This window comes from Natrix helvetica, assembly GCF_964273705.1.
Source record: "Natrix helvetica genome assembly, chromosome: Z".
Taxonomy (NCBI): Eukaryota; Metazoa; Chordata; class Lepidosauria; order Squamata; family Natricidae; genus Natrix; species Natrix helvetica.
The window spans coordinates 53,455,401-53,478,041 of record NC_138554.1 but is presented as its reverse complement, the minus strand read 5'-3'; the positions used below and the strand labels follow the sequence as shown (position 1 = coordinate 53,478,041).

Sequence of the window (22,641 nt, the reverse complement as noted above, 5' to 3'; positions counted from 1 at the left end):
GCTACGTGGATCAGTACACTCCGCTGTCCCCTTAATGTTCACTCAGGAAGGCGGAGAATGGGACCACGTGTGCTGGAGGCTGAGGCTGCCTCAGCCTTCTGCACACGTGGTCCCATTCCCTGCCTTCCTGATGACGTCACCAGCCTCACCAGCCATAACCCTCACCGCATGTCACTGTTGGAGGGGGAGGGGGAGAAAGAAAAGGCTCATACCAGGCAGGTTACTATTTATCCCTGAATTTATTAAATTAATAAATGATGTGTTTCAAAAAAAATACTTTGATTTTCAAAGCCAAAATTCAAAGGCTCTTGAACAAATGTTGATGGAAAACTTCACATTTGCTAATAGCGCTGATAATCCTGAAACATTGTGGTCTGGACTTACCACGGCAGCCCCACTGGGTAGAACCTCTGGCTGAATGTTGTAAGGCATCCCTGTGGCAGTGAACTGGGCCCGGGATTGAATAAGAAGCTGATTTGGAAACTGCTGTGGGAGAAGGAAGTAGCATGCATATGTGTGTGTGTTTCATTAATACATGGAGTGGGAGAAGGCAGAAAGACGTTAAGCATTTGCTGCTTCCTGGAATATCTACTGGCTTGTCACCTGCTCTGAGATCTAACACACCAACTGCAGTAGCCTAATGTGATACAAAACAATCCATATACAACCCAATCCATCTAACAACAAACAATATATGATCAGTTAGGCTGCAAGACTCAAGATCAATTATGGAATATATTGATTGACTGGGGAGTTCTGCCTAATTTATTTTCACTCCTACTTCAGTCCTTTAATCACAGCGATATATTGCCCTTACAACCCTCTATGTTCATCCACCAAGTACATCCTGTGCTATGATAGTTATTATTTCATCTCCACAGTCTTCATTGTTCAAAGGGCTTCTGTTTATTCATGCGCTGAGGCCATTCTTTCTCATTTTCTACCTCTTATGCTTGGGCTTGCCTGCCTCTTTTTTTTTATTATTATTTGCTTCAGACTCCTCTCCAGGGGCTTCTTTTCCTTAAAGCCTTTGGCACAGTTCTCTAGTTCCCATGGCCTCCTAGCAGGATACATGTAGAACCCATCCCATCCCATTGTTTCTCCATTTACCTAGCTGCCTCTTTTTCTGTTGATCGTGTGCTGAATGTCCCATTGTCATTTCTATGGGACAAGTACTTCTTGGATGCCATGATGTTTCAGCATTCTGACAACACATTGAGTACACTGTGTTTATAATTTCAATGCAACATACCTGTACTCCCTTGGTAAACTAGTGGGATACCTCATCTTTCTTAGCAAGGATTTGATTTAGCAGAACAGATCTTTCAAGGAGAGATATAAACTAGACTATACCTATTAAAACATAATTTCTTACCTCCTGGAAACTTGGCAGCCACAATACGGAATGAATAGTCACCATGGCTCCATGGCCCCTCGCCAATGGTCCCACTTGGCAGTGAATGACAGCACACAGTTGGCTGCTACAATTCTGAAGACGGAAAGGATTAAATGTTTTAAAATCAACTAAAGTTTTTTTTTGAAAGTATGATCAAATGTAGGATATACGGTATATCTGATCAAGAATGCAGTTTATTTAAGTGTACCATACCATCCAAGCTGGGTGCTATAGAATATGACAGAATTCTGGCTGTGTCAGCATGTCTCTTCTGGTAGATGTTTATCATCATGCCCAACTCCCATGATTTTCAAAAAATGCAGATATTCTTATCTGGTAAATTTCCCTTTCATGCCTGCTGCTTTTTCCACACACCCCCCCCCCATAAAAGGGGTTGTTGCAATGGTGGTCCTTTTCCTCCACAATAATAGTATAAACTCGAAAAACTCTTATTTATATAAGTGAAGTGGGACTACAGCAACTTCTAACTAAGGCAGAATGGAACTATTTAACTTGTAATAGGAAGGAGAGGTTGCAAAATAAAAAAAAGTATTTTGTGTCATTTCCTTAACTTATTTTGCTACACTGGCAGAAGAGCCAGTATGATTTTTTTTTTTTTGGGGGGGGGGGAGAGAAATCATGAAAAGGCATCAAGCCACTGAAGCTGAATTGAACTGAGCCAAGGCAAGGAACGGCCCTTCCAGACATGAACAGCTGAGAAGTAAATGCCAGCTGTGAGACAGCTGATACTTTCTACTATTGTGGACCAAAAGTCATTGCAATAGTGTGTGTGTGTGTGTGTGTGTGTGTGTGTGTGTGTGTGTGTGAGACAGAGAGACAGAGAGACAGAGACAGAGAGAGAGAGAGAGAGAGAGAGAGAGAGAGAGAGAGAGAGAGGGAGAGAACAATCACAATAATGCCACTGGTGCTGCAATTGGCTCTTGCAACCTGGCATCACAGTGGTGGAAAATAAAAGGCAAGGGCATCCGCAAGATAAGTTTAAATGACCAAGGAGGGGCATGACCATGTACAGCTGTATGAAAAAGTCCTGCACGCTTTACAGTATTTTTGGGGTAGGCCATTGATTTTATGATATTATATGCTAACTGCTATGTAAATATTGTTATATTTAAATAAATACTGGTGGTTTTTAAGTGAAAAGCATAAGCTTTTTGCAATTTGGTGCTGTTTGGATGGGGATTGTGAATTTTCTTGCATGCTTACAATGCATGATTACAATGACTATGAAAACAGATTAACTGATGCATACCCAGTGGCATACGTGTTGCAATTACTAAGGCCGATGTTAGTGTTTTGTTAACATTTTTATTGTTTGTGGCCCTGAAATGGACCATTTAGGTAACCAAACGTGGTTACTAATATGAAATTGGCCAGCCCTTATTGCTTATCACCAGGCAGCATCGCTTCGGCAAAGACTGCATAAGCCTTTGCACGTGATCTTTGGTGACAATGTGGTGTCAAGCTGCAATAATGGATTCAGTCAGCTCCTGCTTGGTCTTCGGATGCTTCTTGCTTATTTTGTAACCAATCGTGGCCCACAAGTTCTCAATTGAGTTCAAATCCGGGCTCTGAGCTGGCCAATCCAGGAGTCAAACACCATGCTTCTTCATCCACTACTGGACGGACTTGGCTCGATGACAAGGAACGTTGTCATCCTGGAAGTAAAAGTCCTTCCCTACAGGTTGCTGAGCTGAAGGAAGCATGGTCTTTTCCAGAACTTCAACATACTGCTTGGAATTCATGATTCCCTGCACGATTTGTATCCGACCAATACCAGAAGCAGCGATACAGCCCCAGATCATCACGTGCAATGGATGTTTCACAGATACAGTAGATTCAGGCAGTACGGCCTAAATTCTTCAGCTGGAAATCTTTTGACATACTTATTGCACTGATTCCCAGTCAAGTAGAAATTGCTCTCATCACTGAAGATGACCTTGGCCCACTGTTCGTTGGTCCACTTGGCATACTTCTTGGCCCACGCACGTCGATGAGAGCGGTGAGCATCTGTGAGCTAAGGTTTACTTTGAGCCCTGCAGCCTTTGAGCCTTCTGGCAAACAGTCTGCAATGCACTGTGCTTGTGCACACTTTTACACCACATGTTTCACCCCAAATTCTTGTAATCCGAGGTGAGCTTCCTGTCAGCCATCAAAATGTGTTGCAGAGCCCAATCTTGCCATTTTGTCAACTTTCTTGGTCTTCCAAAGCGGAGCCTGTTATCAACTGAACCAGTTATTTGGTATTTTTCAACCACTCTGCTCACTGTGGTGCGATGGCATTTCACTCTCTTGGCTATTTCTGTACAGGAGTAACCCTCTTCATGAAGCACAAAGATGTGATGCCGCTGCTCAGTACTGGTGAAAGCAAAGGCCTTCATCCTTGCCTGCAGCCAGAGCTAAATTAAATTTCCCAATGCCTTTCATGCCTATTTATAGTCAGAGAATATGACAACATTAATTGGCTCATAGATTTAGCCTCTGCGCATTTTGATTGGTCAGCCAAAGCTCGCTGCTGATTGGCTACTTTCGATCCTAACATTCTCGAAAATTCAAATTGTGTTTGTTTTAGCACATAAACTCACTCAAAACCTTAAAAAGACTTTGGTCATATTAATAAAAATTATGCATCTCAATCCGACTACAGAAATTTTCATCAAAGTACTAATTTTGCATGATTTCTATGAGTGAAAAGTTGTTTAAACATGTAAATACAACTTAAAACTGAAAGTGTGCAGGACTTTGTCACACAGCTGTAATTAAGTACCTTCTCTTTCTGACATGCATCATACATTTCTATCCTACTTTTTGCACTAGTTCATGAATGAACAGAAACCAAAGAGTCATTCACATACTCCCTATCTATAGTACTCCCTACAGTAGTGAGGAAAGATGCAAAAGAAAGAAAGCAATGCATTAAAAAGTTACAGGAGCCGTTCACAGACATGTGAGCATGTAACTGCAACTTGCAATTCAAATCTTCTCTGAACAGTACAACAGCTAGGGAAGAAAATTATGAATCAGGAAAATCAAGACACTAAAAGGTGATTCTAAATCAGGAAAACTGGGACATTGGAAACTCCATGGAGGACAGGAGATAAAAAAAATTATTACAGATGTTGAATCCAGAAACAGATGTTGTTTCATATAGAAACAGGACAGCATAGAGGAGACGGTGTTATGGTGAGAAATAATTCAGAGGTGGTATTCAGCAGGTTCTGACCAGTTCTGTAGAGATGGTAGCGGAAATTTTGAGTGGTTCGGAGAACCAGTAAATACCACCTCTGACTGGCCCCATCCCCATCTATTCTCTGCCTTCCAAGTCCCAGCTGATCAGGAGGGAATGGAGATTTTAGAGTATCCTGCCATACCCACCAAGCCATGCCACACTCATCAAGCCATGCCCACAGAACCAGTAGTAAAAAATTTTGAATCCCACCATTGAAATAATTACACTAGTAAACTGAACACTCCCTTTGGTAGCAAAAGTGTGACTGAACAGCTACCATGCAGTAATATTTTGGATTTCAGTGGTAACAATTTCTTTCTTGTGGAGAATTATAGATAGGAGAAGTAGATGTGGATTAGAGATGGGATAGCTTTTGCATCACAGAACCTGCAAGTTTGTTTAAGTAACCGAGGAGAGCTGGAAATCCTCTCAGTTTCCAAGTCTTTTTAAGAACAAACAAGTTCCCACCCTAATATTGCAAATTGAAACAGTATGCAGTTATGTGTAATATTTATGGAACTGTAATATATAGAATACTTATGTCATTTACTTTCAGATCAACACTGCAAGATATGTAATTCTCAAGTTTACAGATTGGGTCAGCAAGTATCTCGTTTATGAAGAGCAAAGAACTGGGCTCAGGTCCAGTGTCAAATGTTTTGGATTAACCTATGAAATTTAAACAACAAAGAACCCTGGGGCAGTCTGTAAGCATCCCACCCCCCCTGCAAAGACTCACCACTTCAATAGGTGCCTTAAATGTTGAAAAGCTGACATCACGCCTCTCACGCCAATTGCTGGGGGCAATTGTGGGTTCCTGGACTTTTAGCTATAATGAAAAAGAGACACTCAATTGTGATTTACTTCTCTCTCCTTGCTTCTTTACTGCATGTCTGCTTTTATGATAAACAAAATATTAAGGACTTTCTCAATGGACAGATAATAATGTTTATTATTAAGGAGAAAAAATCTTGGTGGTACAGTGCTTTTCCATGCTGAATTTGAAAATATGTTATAATAGAAAAATAGTTAGCTTTCCTTACTAATGTTTTGTTCAATGTACTGTACATACAATATGCTAAACCACAACCTATTGTATACCACAGTGATTGGGTTGACACAGCACACTTAATCAAAATCCAACATGTCCCATTATACTTAGTTCAGGGTAAAAAGGTGATGCCATAATGGATAATTTTGATACAAATTTTAGTCAGCTGTTTCAAATAATTAATGGTCCTACGTAAGGAAGCATAATACTGTATCTTCCATGAGTAGCTTTAATACCATACATAAAATATATTTTAAAAATCTATCCAAAATTAGAAAAAATCAAACGAGGATATAGTATGACCATCACAGCCCCTGAGTTTTCCCTTTTCTTCATTCTCTGATTCAAATTCTGGAACTTTTGAAGTCAAAATTTGCAGACTGTCAAGGGAAGAGCCATTTTTACATTCTGAATGTTGGTAATTTCTCCAGAACCTCCGTTTCTTCCAATCAGATTGCGGCATAAAAAAATCCTGATAGCAAGCAGATTATGCCACTGGTCAATCCCATTAAATTACACATACTCTGACTAATCCACTCTTCTGTTGATGGGCTCTTGATGAAGATGTCTTTCCATTATCAACTTCTTGAATCCTTAACCTGAATGTGCCATGGATTAATTCATGAATCCAAATGGAATGTTCTAGCATTATGTAATAAGTCTTTCTGTTTCCTGTTGCTCCTCCAGATAATCCTACCTTTAGAGGGTTGGTCTCATTTGTAGATAAACAGATGATGTTGCCTTCTGTGCTCACTCTTGTGATGTAAAGCAAGAAGCCTTTCCAGAAGTGACTGGGAAAATATACAAGCAGATCAGCTCCAGATACTGTGCTAGGGCCTGCATTCTGCAACTGGAGAATGGTGGTGGGAGGTAGGCAGACATGGAGAAAGAGAAAGAAAAGAGATCTATAATAGGGAAAAATATCAATGTTGGGCTAAAACATCCATATTTCCAATTCGTGTATCTTTTTTGATACCTGATATGTATGCTCTATTTTTGGTCCATAGTCATCAACTTCATTGCTCTTGTTCTTAAAGGCCTCAGGAGTCCATGGGAGCACAGTGGCAGCTGGTATAGAGATTCTAGGAACAAAGAGCACAAAATACAAGAATTAAAATGTATCCCTCTTATCAGCCCAACGGATTAAAAAACAATCTGCACTCACAAAATATAATATTCTAATGGAAGAGGTTGAGCAAAATGGCTTATACTCACCCAAAAAGCTCTACCTGTGCATCAACCTTGAGTGGCACCTGCAACCGTTCTATATTGCTGTTGGGGTTCTGGCTATTCTTACTGCAGAAGAAATTGGAGGTTATGATGAAGATGTCAGAAAGGTTCTCACCTTTGAGGCATCCCCAAGATTTCTTTACAGTATTGGAACATTCAAATCAACTTGAATAAGGGATGGAAAAATGTTGTGATAGGAAAGAAAATGGGTGGGGGAGGGTTGTTTGAGTGGGCAGATGGGAGAACAATTGGAAACATAGAAGGATTGAAGATGTAGATCAGTTTCACAAAACAAACAAGACATTGAAAAGGGGGCATTAAAAACACTAACACATGTACACATATTCCCCTCCCCCCAGTTGAATACTAATAAATATATTACAATGATATTGCAAAACGGGCTCCCCAAAATTTCAAACTACTAATTTTATTTGCAGATTATTAACTTGTCATCTACCTATTATATTAATGACAAAATAATTAACAGGAAGAACAATAACTGCAATCTTTAAGATTCCTCTTCCCACGAGAGTTCGTGGCTGTCCAAAAGCAATCTTGGGCCATTCCTAAATGCTCCCATTCAAATCTAGGGAGAAGTATTGCCAAAGAACCAATTTTGGCAGAAAAATCAGTATTTTGTCAACAGAAAAAAGAAAAGTACCTACCATTCAGCATCTATCTTGAGGGAGGAGTATCAGTATTTAGATAGGGAGAATAATGTGTGTGTATATGGATTTATGTATTTTCAATGCACTTTTTTTTTCAATGTCTTGTTTATTTTGTGTATTATTATTTTGTTTGTTTCTGTAATTTTTTTTGGAGTTTTGTATTTTAACTTTTTTAAAAATAAAATAAAAATAGATTAAAAAAAGATATTGGCAGTTTCTCTGCCTTTTGGTTGGAGAGTGCTAAAGGATGCTGGTATAATAGCAGTTTTAGTCTAGGACCACCAAACCTGCCAGGATTACAATTGTCATGGAAATGTGTTGGATGATAATGGCTTGGAATCCAGAAGTTGTAGTTCATTTGGAAAGCTCCAGATTAAAAGGCAGAAATTAGTTTAAGAGAATAAGCCAGTGAAACACGGCTGAGTGTTACCTCTTGAGTTGTAGCACGAAGACAATGCTACTATTAGCATCTTCTAACTGGCTGATACTTAGTTCCAAATCCAGTTTGATCTGTAAATAATAAGGGCAGGAAGAAAGGTGAGAATGACCATATTAAAATCAAGGTGTAGAGGAGCCCTTAATACAAACAGGTTAAGAAAAAAAAAACTGGTTAGCTTTGTGCTACGATTTCTCTACAACTTACCTATGTTCCAGTAGATGCTAGACTATGGATTTATTTGTGGTGTAATATCAATCAGATAAGTCTGCCTTTTTATGTGTTAATCAAAAGATATTAGTAACACTTCTGTTCTGTTTATATGAAAATAAATAAATAAAAGTGTCATGCATTGGTGGAAAAAGCATTGGTTTTGTTTAAACCCCATTCAGTTCTATTTTCCAAGTTAAAGGAAATGTAGTATAATTTTGTGTATTTCATGGAGAAAAACATTTTTCATTCCTTTCTAGATTTCGCTACTTTTTCAGACTTCAGAGCAAACAAGAAGAGAAAACAAATCCATTTTAGAAATTAATCCCCTACCTCTGTGTGAGATTTCATTGGGTTGCCCACTTCACAAGACACCAATTGGGTTTCATTCTCCTTGCGGAAATTACAGATCAGTTTCTGCAGGGAAAAGGGATGGAGTGTGTTCAAGTATACTTAACCTTGGAAGACTGAATTAGCACGATGACAAAATGAATGGAAGGATTTTCATACTATTGTTACTCAACTGAAAAGGTTGTTTCTAGGACATTAGAACCCCTTTTGAAGCAAAACTAAATTTGTTATATATGGTAGATTTTCTCACCTATTTTAGCACAAAATAAATAAAAATCAAAGAAAGATTGTTAAATCTCAGAAACGCTAATAATACATATATGTGGGCTTTCCCGCTGGAAAAAAATCCCAGATGGCTTTGAATTAGGACACTTGCAACAATAGCAGTGTAACTGAAAGAGACTTGCAGAGTGTGGTTATACCTACAATCTGGAGCCTGAGCATTGTTTTATGGCACAGTTCTTTAGTATGCAGCAATTGATTTTAGAGTCTCTCAACCAAATGTACTGCATAAAATTTAAAACATTCAAATTTATTTATTGTTATTTATTTATATTTTCTATTTCTTAACCATACATCTCCTTCAGAGAGGGGGAATTATCAAGTTTGGTAAATCTGAGCTTCCAGCCAACTCAGGCTTGATCTGTGATCACAAAATGCAAGAAAACATAAATATTTTTAGGAAATAATGATTAAAACACACTTTTAAGAATGGAATAAACAAGAAGGTGAAAACATTTGTTTTTCTTGGCTCAATTCCACAACAAAACCTTTTATCCGTGGTGGGTAAATTGGCCTTCAGATATTCTTGAACTACGGTTCCTAGGAACTTTAGCCAAAATGCCGAATAGTTACTGATACTGAAAGTTAAAATTCAATTATTGTATCTGACCTCACCTGTGAACTGCTGTTAGCTCTTTGGAAGTAAGCCCCAAATGGCAGTTCTGCCAGTAACTCAGTTTCATAGGCTCCTTCGCCAGCATTTGTTGCTGTAATCTGGATGAGAACCACATTCTCAGCCCCAATAAGTAGGAAAGCTTCATTCCTGAGACATAACAACATAGAAAGGAAAGAGTACTAAATAATGATTGCATTATTCTTTTACATCAGGAATTAGAATATTGCAATTGGCGGGACAAAATTGTTGATTGAGGTTTGAATATGCAGCAAGGCCAACTGGGAGACTGGGTGGAAGTTGAAACATTTTGCTGGATTAGAAAGGACATATTTCTCCTTCCCACTCATTGATATCTGACTGACTTTCTTTATTCATTTAAGAAAATGAATGGCATATGATTCTTGAACTGTCTGAAGGAAAAGGAAGTTACAAAATTCAGCAACATTTTTTGCATAAGTCTACTTTGTACTAAAGACCTGACAATCTCATCCAGATTGTTAAGAGTTACATGGATACTGATGAACATATACAGATGTCCTCAGAAATATTTGGTAAAACTGAGCTTCCAGCCAACTCAATCATCAGAACATATTTTTCTTGCCATGTCTTAACAGTATTAATTGAAACTATAAGTATCATATTCATTGACAAATTTCTGGCATTGCACAAAATTTGAGGGCACCTTAATATTATGGTCATTATACTTCTTTTGGAGTAATGTTATACAATATAATTACAGATTGGGAAAATGTTGGCTTTGAAAGATACTCATAATGTACTTGGAATTTAGTAACAATCTGGGTTCTTTGTGCACTAGGAATAGCAAAAAGGAATTAGCAGAAGGAAAAATACTATATTTGTGGTATCATAATACTTATGAAATGGAAAAATGCTATAACCCCAGACATCATGAATTGGATTCCACTGATGTGTGATTCAGTAATTCTTGAAAAAATTATATATTCCGTCAACTGGAAATTGGACAGGTTTGATGAACATGAAAGCTTAGTGTCTCCTTTTAAAGACTCCAGATGAACTTGGAATATATTTGTAATTACAACTATGGTTTCTTGTTTCCATGTTTTCTTTTGTTGTGATTTCATTTACATTGCTTGGAATGAATTGTTCATTTTATATTATAAATACTTATTTAAAAATGGATCAATAAAATTATTTTTAAGTATCATAATAAAAATTTAGTGATGGTGATCTTTGTCCTTCTCATGAACTATAGGACATCTTTGCAATTTGGTGACATGTTTTATTATTGGAGATGTATGGAAATCCTACAAAAGATGGCTGCCCAGAATGGCTTTCTGTGAAATTGGCAGCCATGTAAATATGTTTAATAAAATAATTAATAAAAGACATAGAAAAATTACAAGCATCATCAGCATATTACCATGCTTTTTTTCCTTATCCCCTGAGCAGTTGTGGCCAACCCTATCTAAACTATTGGTGCTTACGTTTGAGCAGAGAGTTTGAGATCTGGAATGCAGATGTTGTCTTCTCCACAATCTAGAATGATGCGGGTCTGTAGATAAGAGGAAATCTAAACAGCTATCACTGAACAAATAGCAAATACGATTTGGAAGAGAACATGGACTGCTACATACACAATCCATGCTATTCCATGTGATTCCTAGCTAAGGGATACATAAGAAAACCCCTTCAATATAGAGATATGAAGATACCAGGTATGAAGTAGAAAATTCAGAGCATGCAGAACCTCTCACTAAGTCCAGTTAACATACATAACACTGCAATTACCCATCTCTTAAATAAGATAATTTCATGATAAATAAGTAAATGAAGCCAGACAAAAACTAGATCTAATTTAGATTAATCTCTTTTTCAATTGAATTAACATTATATTTATGTTTACAATTAATATAACTAGGTCCCCTCTATTTCCCCCATTCTTTCACATAAAAAATATCATTTGGTGGCAACTTTTGGAGGGGTTCTGGAAGTTGCATTTAAATCCACCAGGTCCCTCAGCCTGCAAACCTTCTATGTACAAAACCTATTTCTTTTCCATGTGACATACATAATCTCTAATTAAAAGCTAGACTCCAAGACCAGAAATGACTGTTCCAACCTCTCTATAAACAGGAACTTATATTGGTAATAACAGCAACAAAAGTCTCATGGCAACTTAAGATACAACAGTGTATTGTCTTGTGACCTACAATTTGTGATGCATGGAATGTACTTCTGAAGAGGAATATTCTAAGTACTCAGACTTGTTCTTGGGCATGCATAGACGATGTTTATCAAAACCACTTCTTTGGAAACATTTATTTTAGAGGTAAACCCTATGCTCAACAAGCATTCAGACAAGGAAACAAACAAGCAATTTCATAAGCAGAATGTGATAGTTCCTAGTGCATTTTGCTTCGAGCTGAAGAAGAAAGAAGTCTCACCTGTTCCTGGACCATCAATTGTCCAGACAGAATAGGTTGCAGAGTTCCAGCTCTGGAGAAGAATGTCAAACTGAAGTTGAGGCTCACAACAATGGCACTCAGCTTGTCTTTGAAATCAGCTTGATCCTGGGAAGGGGCATATGTAAAAAGCAGTTTACAGATCCCATGGGGTAAGGGTATTTTTGGGTGTCTTCCAGGTGTGTGGGACTACAACTCCATTACCTCCACCTGGTAAATTTGGAGCTGTAATCTGACAAATCTGGAGGACATCCAATTGGAAAATGTGTGTTCAAATTACATCTTTCTGGAAGGTTTATAACTCTAACAAAGAAGTGGGGAACTTTTGATTTTCTAGAAGCTACAAATTCTCATCTCTGCAAAGAGAAATTTCTAGAGGCACAAAAGAGTTAAGCAGTATTTGTCAAATCCAAAGACACAAAAGTCCTGCCAAAACAAAAAGGCTGCAACTCTAGTATCCATAACACTGTTTCTCATCTCTATAATTCCTATGAGCAATGTCTGATCAGGAAACACACTCCCAATCTCAAATTTCCTCCCATGCTCAACATCACAATAGAATAGTTAACGTCTGCATTATAGTAGACTAACACAATAGCCATAATGAAATTATTTTTGATTTATGCAGTGAAAAATATGCAGGAGCTTTGCCAAAAGCAAAGATACCAACAATATTTCTTAGGAAAAAAAGAATAGAAACTGTCCATTTTTTATTGAACTGTGACTCTTAAAATCCCTTGCCATTACTCATGGTTGCTGGCTGTGGCTTCTGGGATTTGTAGATTGTTCACATCTGGAAGTTGCTCTTCTTTTCTGAAGATGTTGGGAGATTGATGTAACAATAGCATAAAGAATTTTATTCCATGACAGGAAAGTCCCACAAATGTGCCAAAACTTCCAAGATCAGACTTTAAAACAACAAATTAAAAGTTCGAATATAAGAAGAGAACCTTGGTACTTCCCAAATTACAGACGGGAAAATGCACTCAGCCTTCTTTATTTCTCTGCAAATCTTGGGCTGCAACAATCAAAGCTGAACATAATTTCGAACTACTGCTCAAGCCTTCCCCACTATCCCAAACACATGCACACAGAAACAAAGACACACTTTTTATGCCTGAGATACCTACCCGTAAATAAGCCGTAACATTCTTACAAGTCAGGGGAATTCTTTTGGACAACTTCAGTTGGAATAACTGACTTGGTTGGTTGGTTTGCTGCAATAAAACCCGCCTCCCAAATTTCTGCTTCATATGGTCCAGCTGCAGCTCTGTATTTAGTTCTAGCAGACACAAGGAAACAGGCAGAAAACAACATGAGTGCAATGAAGATTAACAGGCAAATCACAATCTACAGTATACATATTGATAACTAGAATACCAAACTCCTGTCTTTTGTTGTACAAGACAAGGCTTTTGGCTCAAACATCTGCAGTGTTCTTATAGTCCATACTTATTTTGTTCATTATGGCTATGTGAGTATTCAGAAGGTTAAGGAATGTGTAATGGAAAGACTGTACACCCAAGTAGTGATTTAAGACCACCCTCTAACTTGAGTACCGTCCAGAAGTGCTATCTGACAGCAATGCTGTGCTGCTAAGGATTAATGGGAATTGATCCAGGATTCTGTGGGGCATTAGATTAAGATCCTTCCCCCATTTACTACAAATACTAATGCCAAAATAGAATCAGTAGTTTTCACATCTAAATAAACAAATGTGGAAAGGTTGATGGGTGGATGGGTGGGAAACACAATTTAATAAGTCACTTCTTAATTTCAGCTGCTTTCTCTTTAATTTCATTTCTGGCACAGCTGAGTTAAGAAACAGATATCCTGGTTCTTTTCTTTCTGAAATGCTAAGCATGCTGATAGGTTAATAAATAACCATGTTTTCATGCACATATTAAAAATTATATTCCAAAATTGCTATGGTCATAGAAAAATTGTGGGAACAAAAAGTATCCTGTGTCAATCAAGCAAAGCTACACACATTTGTTAACTGCCTCAAGAGACTAATTCTTAACTTTCTACAAATATTGCTGGAGGGACTACTACTAGTTAATCCTGTCTCATCAGAGACTCTGCGAAATAAGAAAAAATGTGTTGTCTGCAATACTATCTCTACAGTAGTGTTTATCAATCTTGGCAACTTTAAGATGTGTGGGCTTCAACTCCTAGAAATCCCCAATCACCCTGGCTGGCTGGGGAATTCTGGGAATTGACGTCCACATACCTTAAAGTTGCTAAGCTTTAGAAATAATGCTGTGGGGTATTGCTTCCAAGTTTCTAAAAAATCTTTCACCTTGGAGAACCCTCAAACCTCAGGATTTGTCTTGTCTGGATTTTTACCTCATTCCTCTTTTTATCTATGTACATCAGGGGTGTCCAACTCACATCGTCATGGTGTCGTCACATGATGTATTGTGACTTTCCCCCGCTTCGCTAAGCCAGGTATGGCCATGGCCAGTGTGTGACGTATCCAACCTAGGGCTGCAAGTTTAACACCCCTGATGTGTATGGAGGAGGAGGAGGAGCTTCCGGCGATGGCGGTCGCCTCCTGAGCTCCGGGAACGCCAAGGAGCTCGACGATGGGGGAAAAGGTTGTAACCGGCCCCCGTTCCATCTGAGGGCCGGGAGTCAGGCAGCATGACCACCCTGGCCCATTTTGGACCCATTTGGGTCCGCCAGGGTGGGTCAGGAGGCTGGAGGGAAGGCTAGGAAGAAGGCGGAGTGTGGAGCGGGGAGAGAAGCCAGCAATGGTAATGGCGGCGTTGCGGCGTTGCGGTAACGGCAGCGGCAGCGGCAGCGAGGCAGAGAGCGGGAGGAGTGAGAGGCTGCGAGGTTGAGAAGCCGCAAGAGAGAGGCTACAGCTGCGGCGACGCTGGAAGGAGAGACGCTGGAAGGAGAGATGTTGGAAGGAGAGACGTTGGAAGAAGAGAGGCTGGCGAGAGTGGAAGGAGAGAGGGAAGAAGGAGCCAGAAGGAGAGAGGCTGGTGAGCAGAGAGGAAGAGGCTGTGGCTGGGGCCGCGGCTGCAGCGACGTTGGAAGGAGAGAGACTGGTGAGATTGGAAGGAGAGAAGGAGAGATTGGAAGGAGAGAGAGAAGAAGGAGTTGGAAGGAGAGAGGCTGGCGAGCAGAGAGGAAGAGGCTGCGACTGCGGCTGCAGCGACGTTGGAAGGAGAGAGGCTGGCGAGAGTGACTGGTTGGAGAGGAAAAGAGGCGGATAATGGCGCCAGGATCATCATCATGACATTGGGTGAGAGCCAGCAACATCTGGATTTTGGGTGGGAGTCATGAGAGAGCAGGACTGGAATGGAGGCTGGGGGCGGCTGGGGGCAGCCTAGAACACCGGAGGCCGCCGGAAGCCCTGTATTAGGGCCATGGGCAGGCCAGAGGGACGTCTAGGCCAAGACCATCTGCCCCCAAGAACATCGGCCCCCCACCCAATGGGGAACTCCAGATTACTATCCACGAACTCTCTATGAACTCTCACCCACCTAGGATTATCTAGGTGGCTACCACCCTTTGGACCATCTCTCCACCACTTAGACCACTTGGACATTCGATCACTCTCCCCCCCTTTTTTTGACTGCCCCCCTTTTTTGACTGACCACTTATTATCTACAACACCTTTGACCCCATCGTGTTTTTTAAGATTATTTATTCGAGGTTAGACCTGCTCCGCCTGCGGGAGTCCCCCCTCTCGCAGGCATGGCCCTTGACACTTGTAAGGCCCGCCTTGATGACGGGTTTATAGACCCCGAGAGGTGGAGGAAACGGAAGCTTAGGGGGTTTTTAACCAAATGTTTTCTATCCTTTTTAGGGGGTTCCAGGGAGGGCTTCAGGGTGGGGGGGGTTAATCTGTCCAGGAGGGGGGCCAGTGTCAGGCGAACAGGTGAGTCTTGCAGGGAAGTGAGTGTGGTGGAGGGGGGGAGGGGAAAGGACATTCCAATAGAGGGTTGTCTTATTACATCGGTCGCGGGGAGGAGGGGATGCGAGGACAGGAGAAGACCACAACGTCGGTTGGGAGACCGTGGTTGTTGGATACACCCGGTCGTTTGTATCAACCCCCGCAATCTAGGTGGTCAGGAACTACAGAGCCAGGGCCTGAGGTTGATGCTCTGCAATGCAAGGTCCGTGACCAACAAGGCCCCCCTCATCAATGAGTTGATCTCAGAGGGGGAGCTGGACCTTGCAGGGATAACGGAGACCTGGTTGGGCCACGAGGGTGGTTTACCCCTCGTGGAAATGTGCCCACCGGGTTTCCGTGCATTCCATCAGCTTCGGGCCCTGGGTAAGGGTGGTGGGGTGGCGGTAGTTATACGGGAATGTCTAGAGCCGAGGGAGTTCACTGTATCTCAGATACCCGGGTGTGAGTCCCTTGGTGTGAAATGGGGCCCAGGGAGGCAGTGGGGCTTGCTGATTGTATACTTGGCTCCTCGCTATGCATCAGCAGCCCTGCCCGAGCTCCTCGAGCTGATCTCAGAAACGGCAGTTGAGACCCCCAAGCTTGTGGTTATGGGGGATTTCAACTTGCCGTCGACGGGGGAAGCATCCGAGGTAGCTCGGGAGTTCATGGCTTCCATGACAGCCATGGACCTGACCCAATTAATTCAGGGCCCCACACACGAAGGTGGCTACACTCTGGACCTTGTTTTTGTATCTGAACAGTGGACGAGTGATCTGGGAAGAGGGGATGTAACCATTACTTCCCTGTCATGGTCAGATCACTCATTTCTCCGGCTGGACTTCCCTGGCGCTACCCCCCATCGCGAGGAGGCGGAACCAAACTGTCCAAGTTGGTACCGCCCCAGGCGCCTGATGGAACCGGACAGGTTCCAGACGGAGCTTGGGCCATTCCCTGTAGCCCTGACCCGCTCTCGCTCCGAGAACCTAATGGCCGCCTGGAATAGGGCGGCCGCTGGGGCCCTGGACCGAGTTGCGCCTTTGCGGCCTCTCCTGCGGCGACGACCCACCCGGGCTCCTTGGTTCACCGAGGACCTGAGGGTGATGAAGCACCATAGGAGACGCCTAGAGGGCAGGTGGAGGTCCTCACGCTCCGAATCTGATCGAACACAGGTGAGAGCCTATTCACGGACCTACCTTGTGGCATTAAGAGTGGCCAAACCTAGACATTGTGCCACTCTTATTGCGTCCGCAGATAACCGCCCTGCCGCCCTGTTTCGGGTGACCCGCTCTCTCTTATCACAGAGGACGCAGGAAGCCCCTTTACAGGGCAGAGCAGAGGAGTTTGGGGAATATATGCAGGACAAAATCGCTCAGATCCGGAGCGGATGGGCCCCCCTCAGTGGACCGGAGGAGCCGTCAACAGTGAGTCTTGTGAGACCATTCTGGGAGTAGTTTGATTCTGTCGCCCCCGAGGATTTGGAAAGGTTGCGTGGACGGCTGCGACCGACCACATGTTTAATGGACCCGTGTCCCTCCTGGTTGGTACTGGCATCCTCGGAAGTGACACGAGGCTGGCTACTGGGCTTGGTGAACGCCTCTTTGGGCGAGGGGTCCTTACCTACCGCCTTGAAAGAGGCGGTGGTGAGGCCCTTACTCAAGAGGCCTTCCCTTGACCCGATGGAGCTAGCTAATTATCGTCCAGTCTCCAACCTTCCCTTTTTAGCGAAGGTTGTAGAGAATGTGGTGGCACAGCAGTTCCCATGACACCTTGAGGAATCCGAATATCTAGACCCACGCCAGTCCGGCTTCCGGCCCGGACACAGCACGGAGACGGCCTTGGTCGCGTTGGTTGATGATCTCTGGAGGGCCAGAGATAGGGGTTGTTCCTCTATCCTGGTCCTATTAGATCTGTCAGTGGCTTTTGATACCATCGACCATGGTATCCTATTGCGCCGGCTGGGGGGGATGGGAGTTGGAGGCACCGTTCTGCGGTGGTTCGGCTCCTACCTCTCCGACCGGACGCAATGTGTGTTGGCAGGGGGGCAGAGGTCGACCCTGAGGCCACTCACTTGTGGGGTGCCACAGGGGTCGGTCCTCTCGCCCCTTCTGTTCAACGCATATGTGAAGCCGCTGGGGGAGATCATCCGTGGTTTTGGGGTGGAGTATCATCTGTACGCTGATGATACTCAGCTGTACATTTCCACCCCAAACCACCCCAAAGAGGCTGTCGAGGTGATGACCCGGTGTTTGGAAGCCGTCGGGGTCTGGATGGGGGACAACAGACTCAAACTCAACCCCTCCAAGACTGAGTGGCTATGGCTACCGGCACCCCGGTTCAGCCAGTTGATTCCATCACTGGCCATAGGGGGCGAGCAACTGCCCCCTGCGGAACAGGCGCGCAATTTGGGCGTCCTCCTAGATGCCCGGCTGTCAATGGATGACCATGTGGCAGCCGTGGCAAGGGGGGCGTTCCACCAGGTTCGCCTGGTGCGCCAATTGCGCCCCCTACTGGACCGGGATGCCCTACGCATGGTCACTCATGCACTGGTGACATCTCGGCTGGACTACTGCAATGCCCTCTACATGGGGCTTCCCTTGGGACGCGCCCGAAGACTGCAGCTAGTCCAGAACGCAGCCGCGCGGGCTATTATGGGAAGTACTAGGTACTCCCACGTAACACCGCTCCTGCGCGAGCTGCACTGGCTGCCTGTGGTCTTTCGGGTGCGTTTCAAGGTGTTAATTACCATCTTTAAAGCGCTCCATGGCACAGGACCTAGTTACTTGCGGGATCGCATCCTACCACATACTTCCCTGCGACCAATTCGCTCTCACAGGGAGGGACTCCTCCTGGTGCCATCCACTAAGCAATGCCAATGGGCGGCACCTAGGAGTAGAGCCTTCTCTGTGATGGGCCCAACCCTCTGGAATGACCTCCCCCCCGATATTAGAACCACCACCGACTTCCGCTCCTTCCGACAAAAACTGAAGACTCACCTGTTCCGTTTAGCCGGCTTGGCCCATTCATAGTCCTATTTTACCTCCTGGCAGATATTTTTAATTGGGTATTTTTTAGGGGTTATTTTTAAAATTGTTTTAACTACTTTACTTTATGTACAGTTTTTTACAGCCTCCTCTTTTAGGTACTTAGTATTTAACTATGTTTGTATTTATTTTTTGTATTCATGTGTTTTAATTTGACTGTACACCGCCCCGAGTCCCTTTTGGGAGAGGAGGCGTTATAAAAATCTAAAATAAAGTAAAGTAAATGATTACGACCACAATGGCCTCTGTTCCTCTAAATTACTGATTCAATACTCACCAATTTCTGATGGAATGTTCCTTCCTGACATTCCTACACACATCTGGATGTTGAAGCTGCATTGATGAGGAAAAAGACGACGAGGTTCATTTCACAGATCAAACAGAGCATACCCAATTACCAAATAACTAACCAAAGAATCTGCTTTTCTGAATCTCACCTGTACAATTGCAAGTCTTATTATATGTTTAAATAAATAACTTATTTCATGAACTTATTTGAGGGTGAAGTGTCTTGTGCATGTATAGAGTGGGAATTTGACCTGAACATGGATATCCTTCCCATTATGCTTACCAGCTGGCCTGTGCTCCTGGACATGTTTTCATCTCTGAATCAAGAACATCAGGTATGGAAAGGTGGGCTTTGAGTCTAATCATTGGCTGAGCTCTAAAAAAGACAAACATGTCATTGTTATAGGTGCATATGCAGCTAGGATAAATGGTGACGAAGGGATCTATGGGAATATCAGAAATCTTCTTACTCATCGTTGGTGGATGAGACAAAGGACTTTTCCAAATTTTCTAGTCATGGACTTATCCTGATGGATGGATAAAATTTCTCTACAATAAAAATTTTCTGCCTTTAACTAGCTAATTCAACAGTATCCATGCGCTGGGCCAGTCTTCTCCAATTTCATGCCCTTCTATAGTGTTTTTCTATAGCTAATGGGAGCAATAGATCAACCCTTTATAAGAGACTGCATTAAAGAAAGAAGTTCTGGAGTCAAGCACAGTATCACATCACTCAGACCTTCCTCTGAGTGGAGATACTTTGATAGCAGGTTCTCTTTCCTTTCCCCCTGTGCTTGGGTGTAGATCAATTTTCCCAGCCAAGGGGCTTTTGTGTGAGTGGAGACAAGAACTGTAGAATTCTCACCATATCTGAAAGCCTTCAGGTTGGGGAATATAAGCGTATGGTTTTGTGAAGTTTAACACTGTTATATACAAAACTATAATGCAGTATAATAGATTTGGGTGGCCTAATTAATTTTAAATCTTAGATTTAAAGTCATTTTTCATCTACCCAAGTAAAGGGAATATCTTTTATAGACTTGATTTTAATCAAAAAAAAGAAATTTCCGGTGAAGGAGAGCTGATGTCGTGACAGCACGACGTGCAATCTTGGTGCGATCTGCTGCTGAACGGTCCATTTGGACCTAAACCGTCCCACAGAGATGGTGATTGAGAAGGGCACCTCCTGCTGATCTCAGGGACATCACAAAGTCTCTGAAAGATCCAGGAATATCCCTTTTTTTCTGGTGACAGAAACACAGCTAATGAAGCTGCTGAAGTTGGGACAGCTCCCGAACGGGAAGAAAGCAGAAAGAGAAAGTGTGTAGAATTGGTGAGGAAATTTTATTATTAGAGAAAGAGACTACACAAGAAAAAAAATTAAGTTAAGATTGAAGACAGAAGACTGTAGGCGGCGAGATTGATCTGCATTGAACAGTGTGTTTTCCAGTTTCTATTTTTTTTTGAACTTTTGCAGGGGCTCCCTATTGTTTAAACTGAATGGATTAATTCTTTCTTCTTCTTTTTTCACTTTTGCTTATACCTATGGATTAATTTTTTTTATAATACTTGATTTGATTGTTTTTGATCTCCATTTAAGGGGTTTTTTTCTTTCTTAAGCTTGGAATATAAAGAAGATAATAAGAAGGATTATAAAGGGAGTTGTAACAACAGGAGGAAAAGCAGTTATGCTGCCACTTAGAGGCTGGAGGCTGGATACATTGTTTTTTCTTCCTTCTCTTTGATCACTTGAGATTTAAGGTTCTTTCAGTTTGTTTACTGACAGTGAAAGTAGGAAGAGCACAAGTTGTTTATACAGGTGCCTTTTGGAAGTTCTATCACTAGCTATTGGAGGGAAGACAACATTTTGACTTGAAAGATAATAAATGAACCTATTTGAAGTTTATTAAAATAGCCTTGAACCCTATAGTGGCAGTGTCTGCAAAATTGAAAGAATGGCTCAGCAGGAAGAAAAAACTGTAACATTGCAAATGATTATGTTTGAAATTCAAAATCTATTAGTTGTGACAGAAAGAATTGAAAAGAGATGGAGAATATGGAATACAAAACAGAAAAATCTAATGGAGAAACTTGGGGATGTTTACCAAAAGAAGAAAGTGGAGGACAGAGCTCAAAAGATGGAAGAAAAAAATGAGCAAAGAGATAAGAAAACTGTGGATACTGACAACAAAATGAACATAGTTGGTAATGGCAAGGGCGGAATATGGAAAGGGGAGATAGATGGAGTGGAACTCTACCCCAGACTTCAAAGCACAGAAGAAGAAAAAAGAGAAAAATTGACGGAGATAAGGAGAAAAATCTTGACAGAAGCACTAGTGATAACCAAAAATAAGCTGATGGAAAGAACAGATGTTGGGTTTCAAGCTTTTATGAGATACGAAAGGAATAACATGTTGCCAAGAGAAGTTTATACAAGATTTATTAAGAAAGTAACTAGAACATTAATGCTACAAATGGCAAGAGATATAAGACCGTACTATTACTGGAAAGATACAGGTTGATGAAATGAAAATGTACAATAAAAAATTAAGCTAAATTTAGTTTACTACTAGTATGTATAAAATGAAGTGACAATAGCTATAATTAAATAATGATTAATAATGATAACAATACATATAGATATATTAGTTTGATAAAATGAAATTTTATAAAACAACACATGGAGATTATGAGGAGGTTTAAAAGTTTTATCTAGAATATGTTATAAAACTGTATTGTGATTGGATAATCTTATGATGATTTAATGGAATGTTATCATATAATCCTATTCTAGATTTTGAATATTATATATAAAAGGATGTAAAAACAATTAAAGTCAAATTAAATTGAGATATAATAATTGTGATATACATGAATATAGGTGAATTTAAAATACGCGATTTGATATGAAAAGCAGGTGATGACTATGGAAGAGATGCATGGAAATACTGTAACCAACTGACAAACTTTCTACAATTTGTAATGGAAGATGGTTTTGTTATTGTTATTTTTATGTTTGTTTTTCTTTGTTCAAAAACAAATAAAAATTGTTTTCCCAAAAAAAATTCCGTTTTGGGCACAAGATGGAAAAAATGCTAGGACATTTTTCAAGACATTCAGGTGATACATTACTATTGCTTAGAACTATTTGTTTGCTCAATGAGCTTTCTTTCCACAATCGCCAAACTTGTCAAAGTGCAAACTCAACAATTCTATTTGCAAAGTAAGAACAACAAGCACCATAACTCTATACGTTTTGGCTAGGAAACTACTCTATTTATAATTTAACTTAGAGTTTCCTATGGCAAAATTCTAGCTTATTCATAATTACAACGAGCCCCCCACCCCAAAATCAATAGGATATAACAAAATCCTATATTGTAAACAGTTCTATATTTTTAAATTTGGCAAAACAATCAATATAAAATAAGACTTTTTAGGCACCCTTTTGCCTTTTCAATAGTTCCTTGA

At 41.3% G+C, this 22,641-nt stretch overlaps 1 protein-coding gene across 2 annotated transcripts in view; it reads right to left on the bottom strand.

Moving 5' to 3' along the window:
- ITGA2B (integrin subunit alpha 2b) overlaps positions 1 to 22,641 on the bottom strand; it is a 61,088-nt gene that overhangs the window by 5,525 nt on the left and 32,922 nt on the right. Inside the window, exons 15-28 of one of the 2 annotated variants that reach the window (XM_081969610.1) lie at positions 19,454 to 19,546; positions 19,160 to 19,215; positions 13,062 to 13,213; positions 11,914 to 12,039; positions 10,954 to 11,021; positions 9,487 to 9,634; positions 8,572 to 8,655; positions 8,023 to 8,102; positions 6,910 to 6,990; positions 6,671 to 6,776; positions 6,392 to 6,544; positions 5,383 to 5,472; positions 1,376 to 1,489; positions 385 to 486 (exon numbers count right to left, since the gene is read on the bottom strand). In XM_081969610.1, the coding sequence (XP_081825736.1) occupies positions 385 to 486; positions 1,376 to 1,489; positions 5,383 to 5,472; positions 6,392 to 6,544; positions 6,671 to 6,776; positions 6,910 to 6,990; positions 8,023 to 8,102; positions 8,572 to 8,655; positions 9,487 to 9,634; positions 10,954 to 11,021; positions 11,914 to 12,039; positions 13,062 to 13,213; positions 19,160 to 19,215; positions 19,454 to 19,546 (1,453 nt within the window). The remainder of the gene's footprint in view (positions 1 to 384; positions 487 to 1,375; positions 1,490 to 5,382; positions 5,473 to 6,391; positions 6,545 to 6,670; positions 6,777 to 6,909; positions 6,991 to 8,022; positions 8,103 to 8,571; positions 8,656 to 9,486; positions 9,635 to 10,953; positions 11,022 to 11,913; positions 12,040 to 13,061; positions 13,214 to 19,159; positions 19,216 to 19,453; positions 19,547 to 22,641) is intronic. The other variant, XM_081969611.1, reaches the window with a different exon arrangement.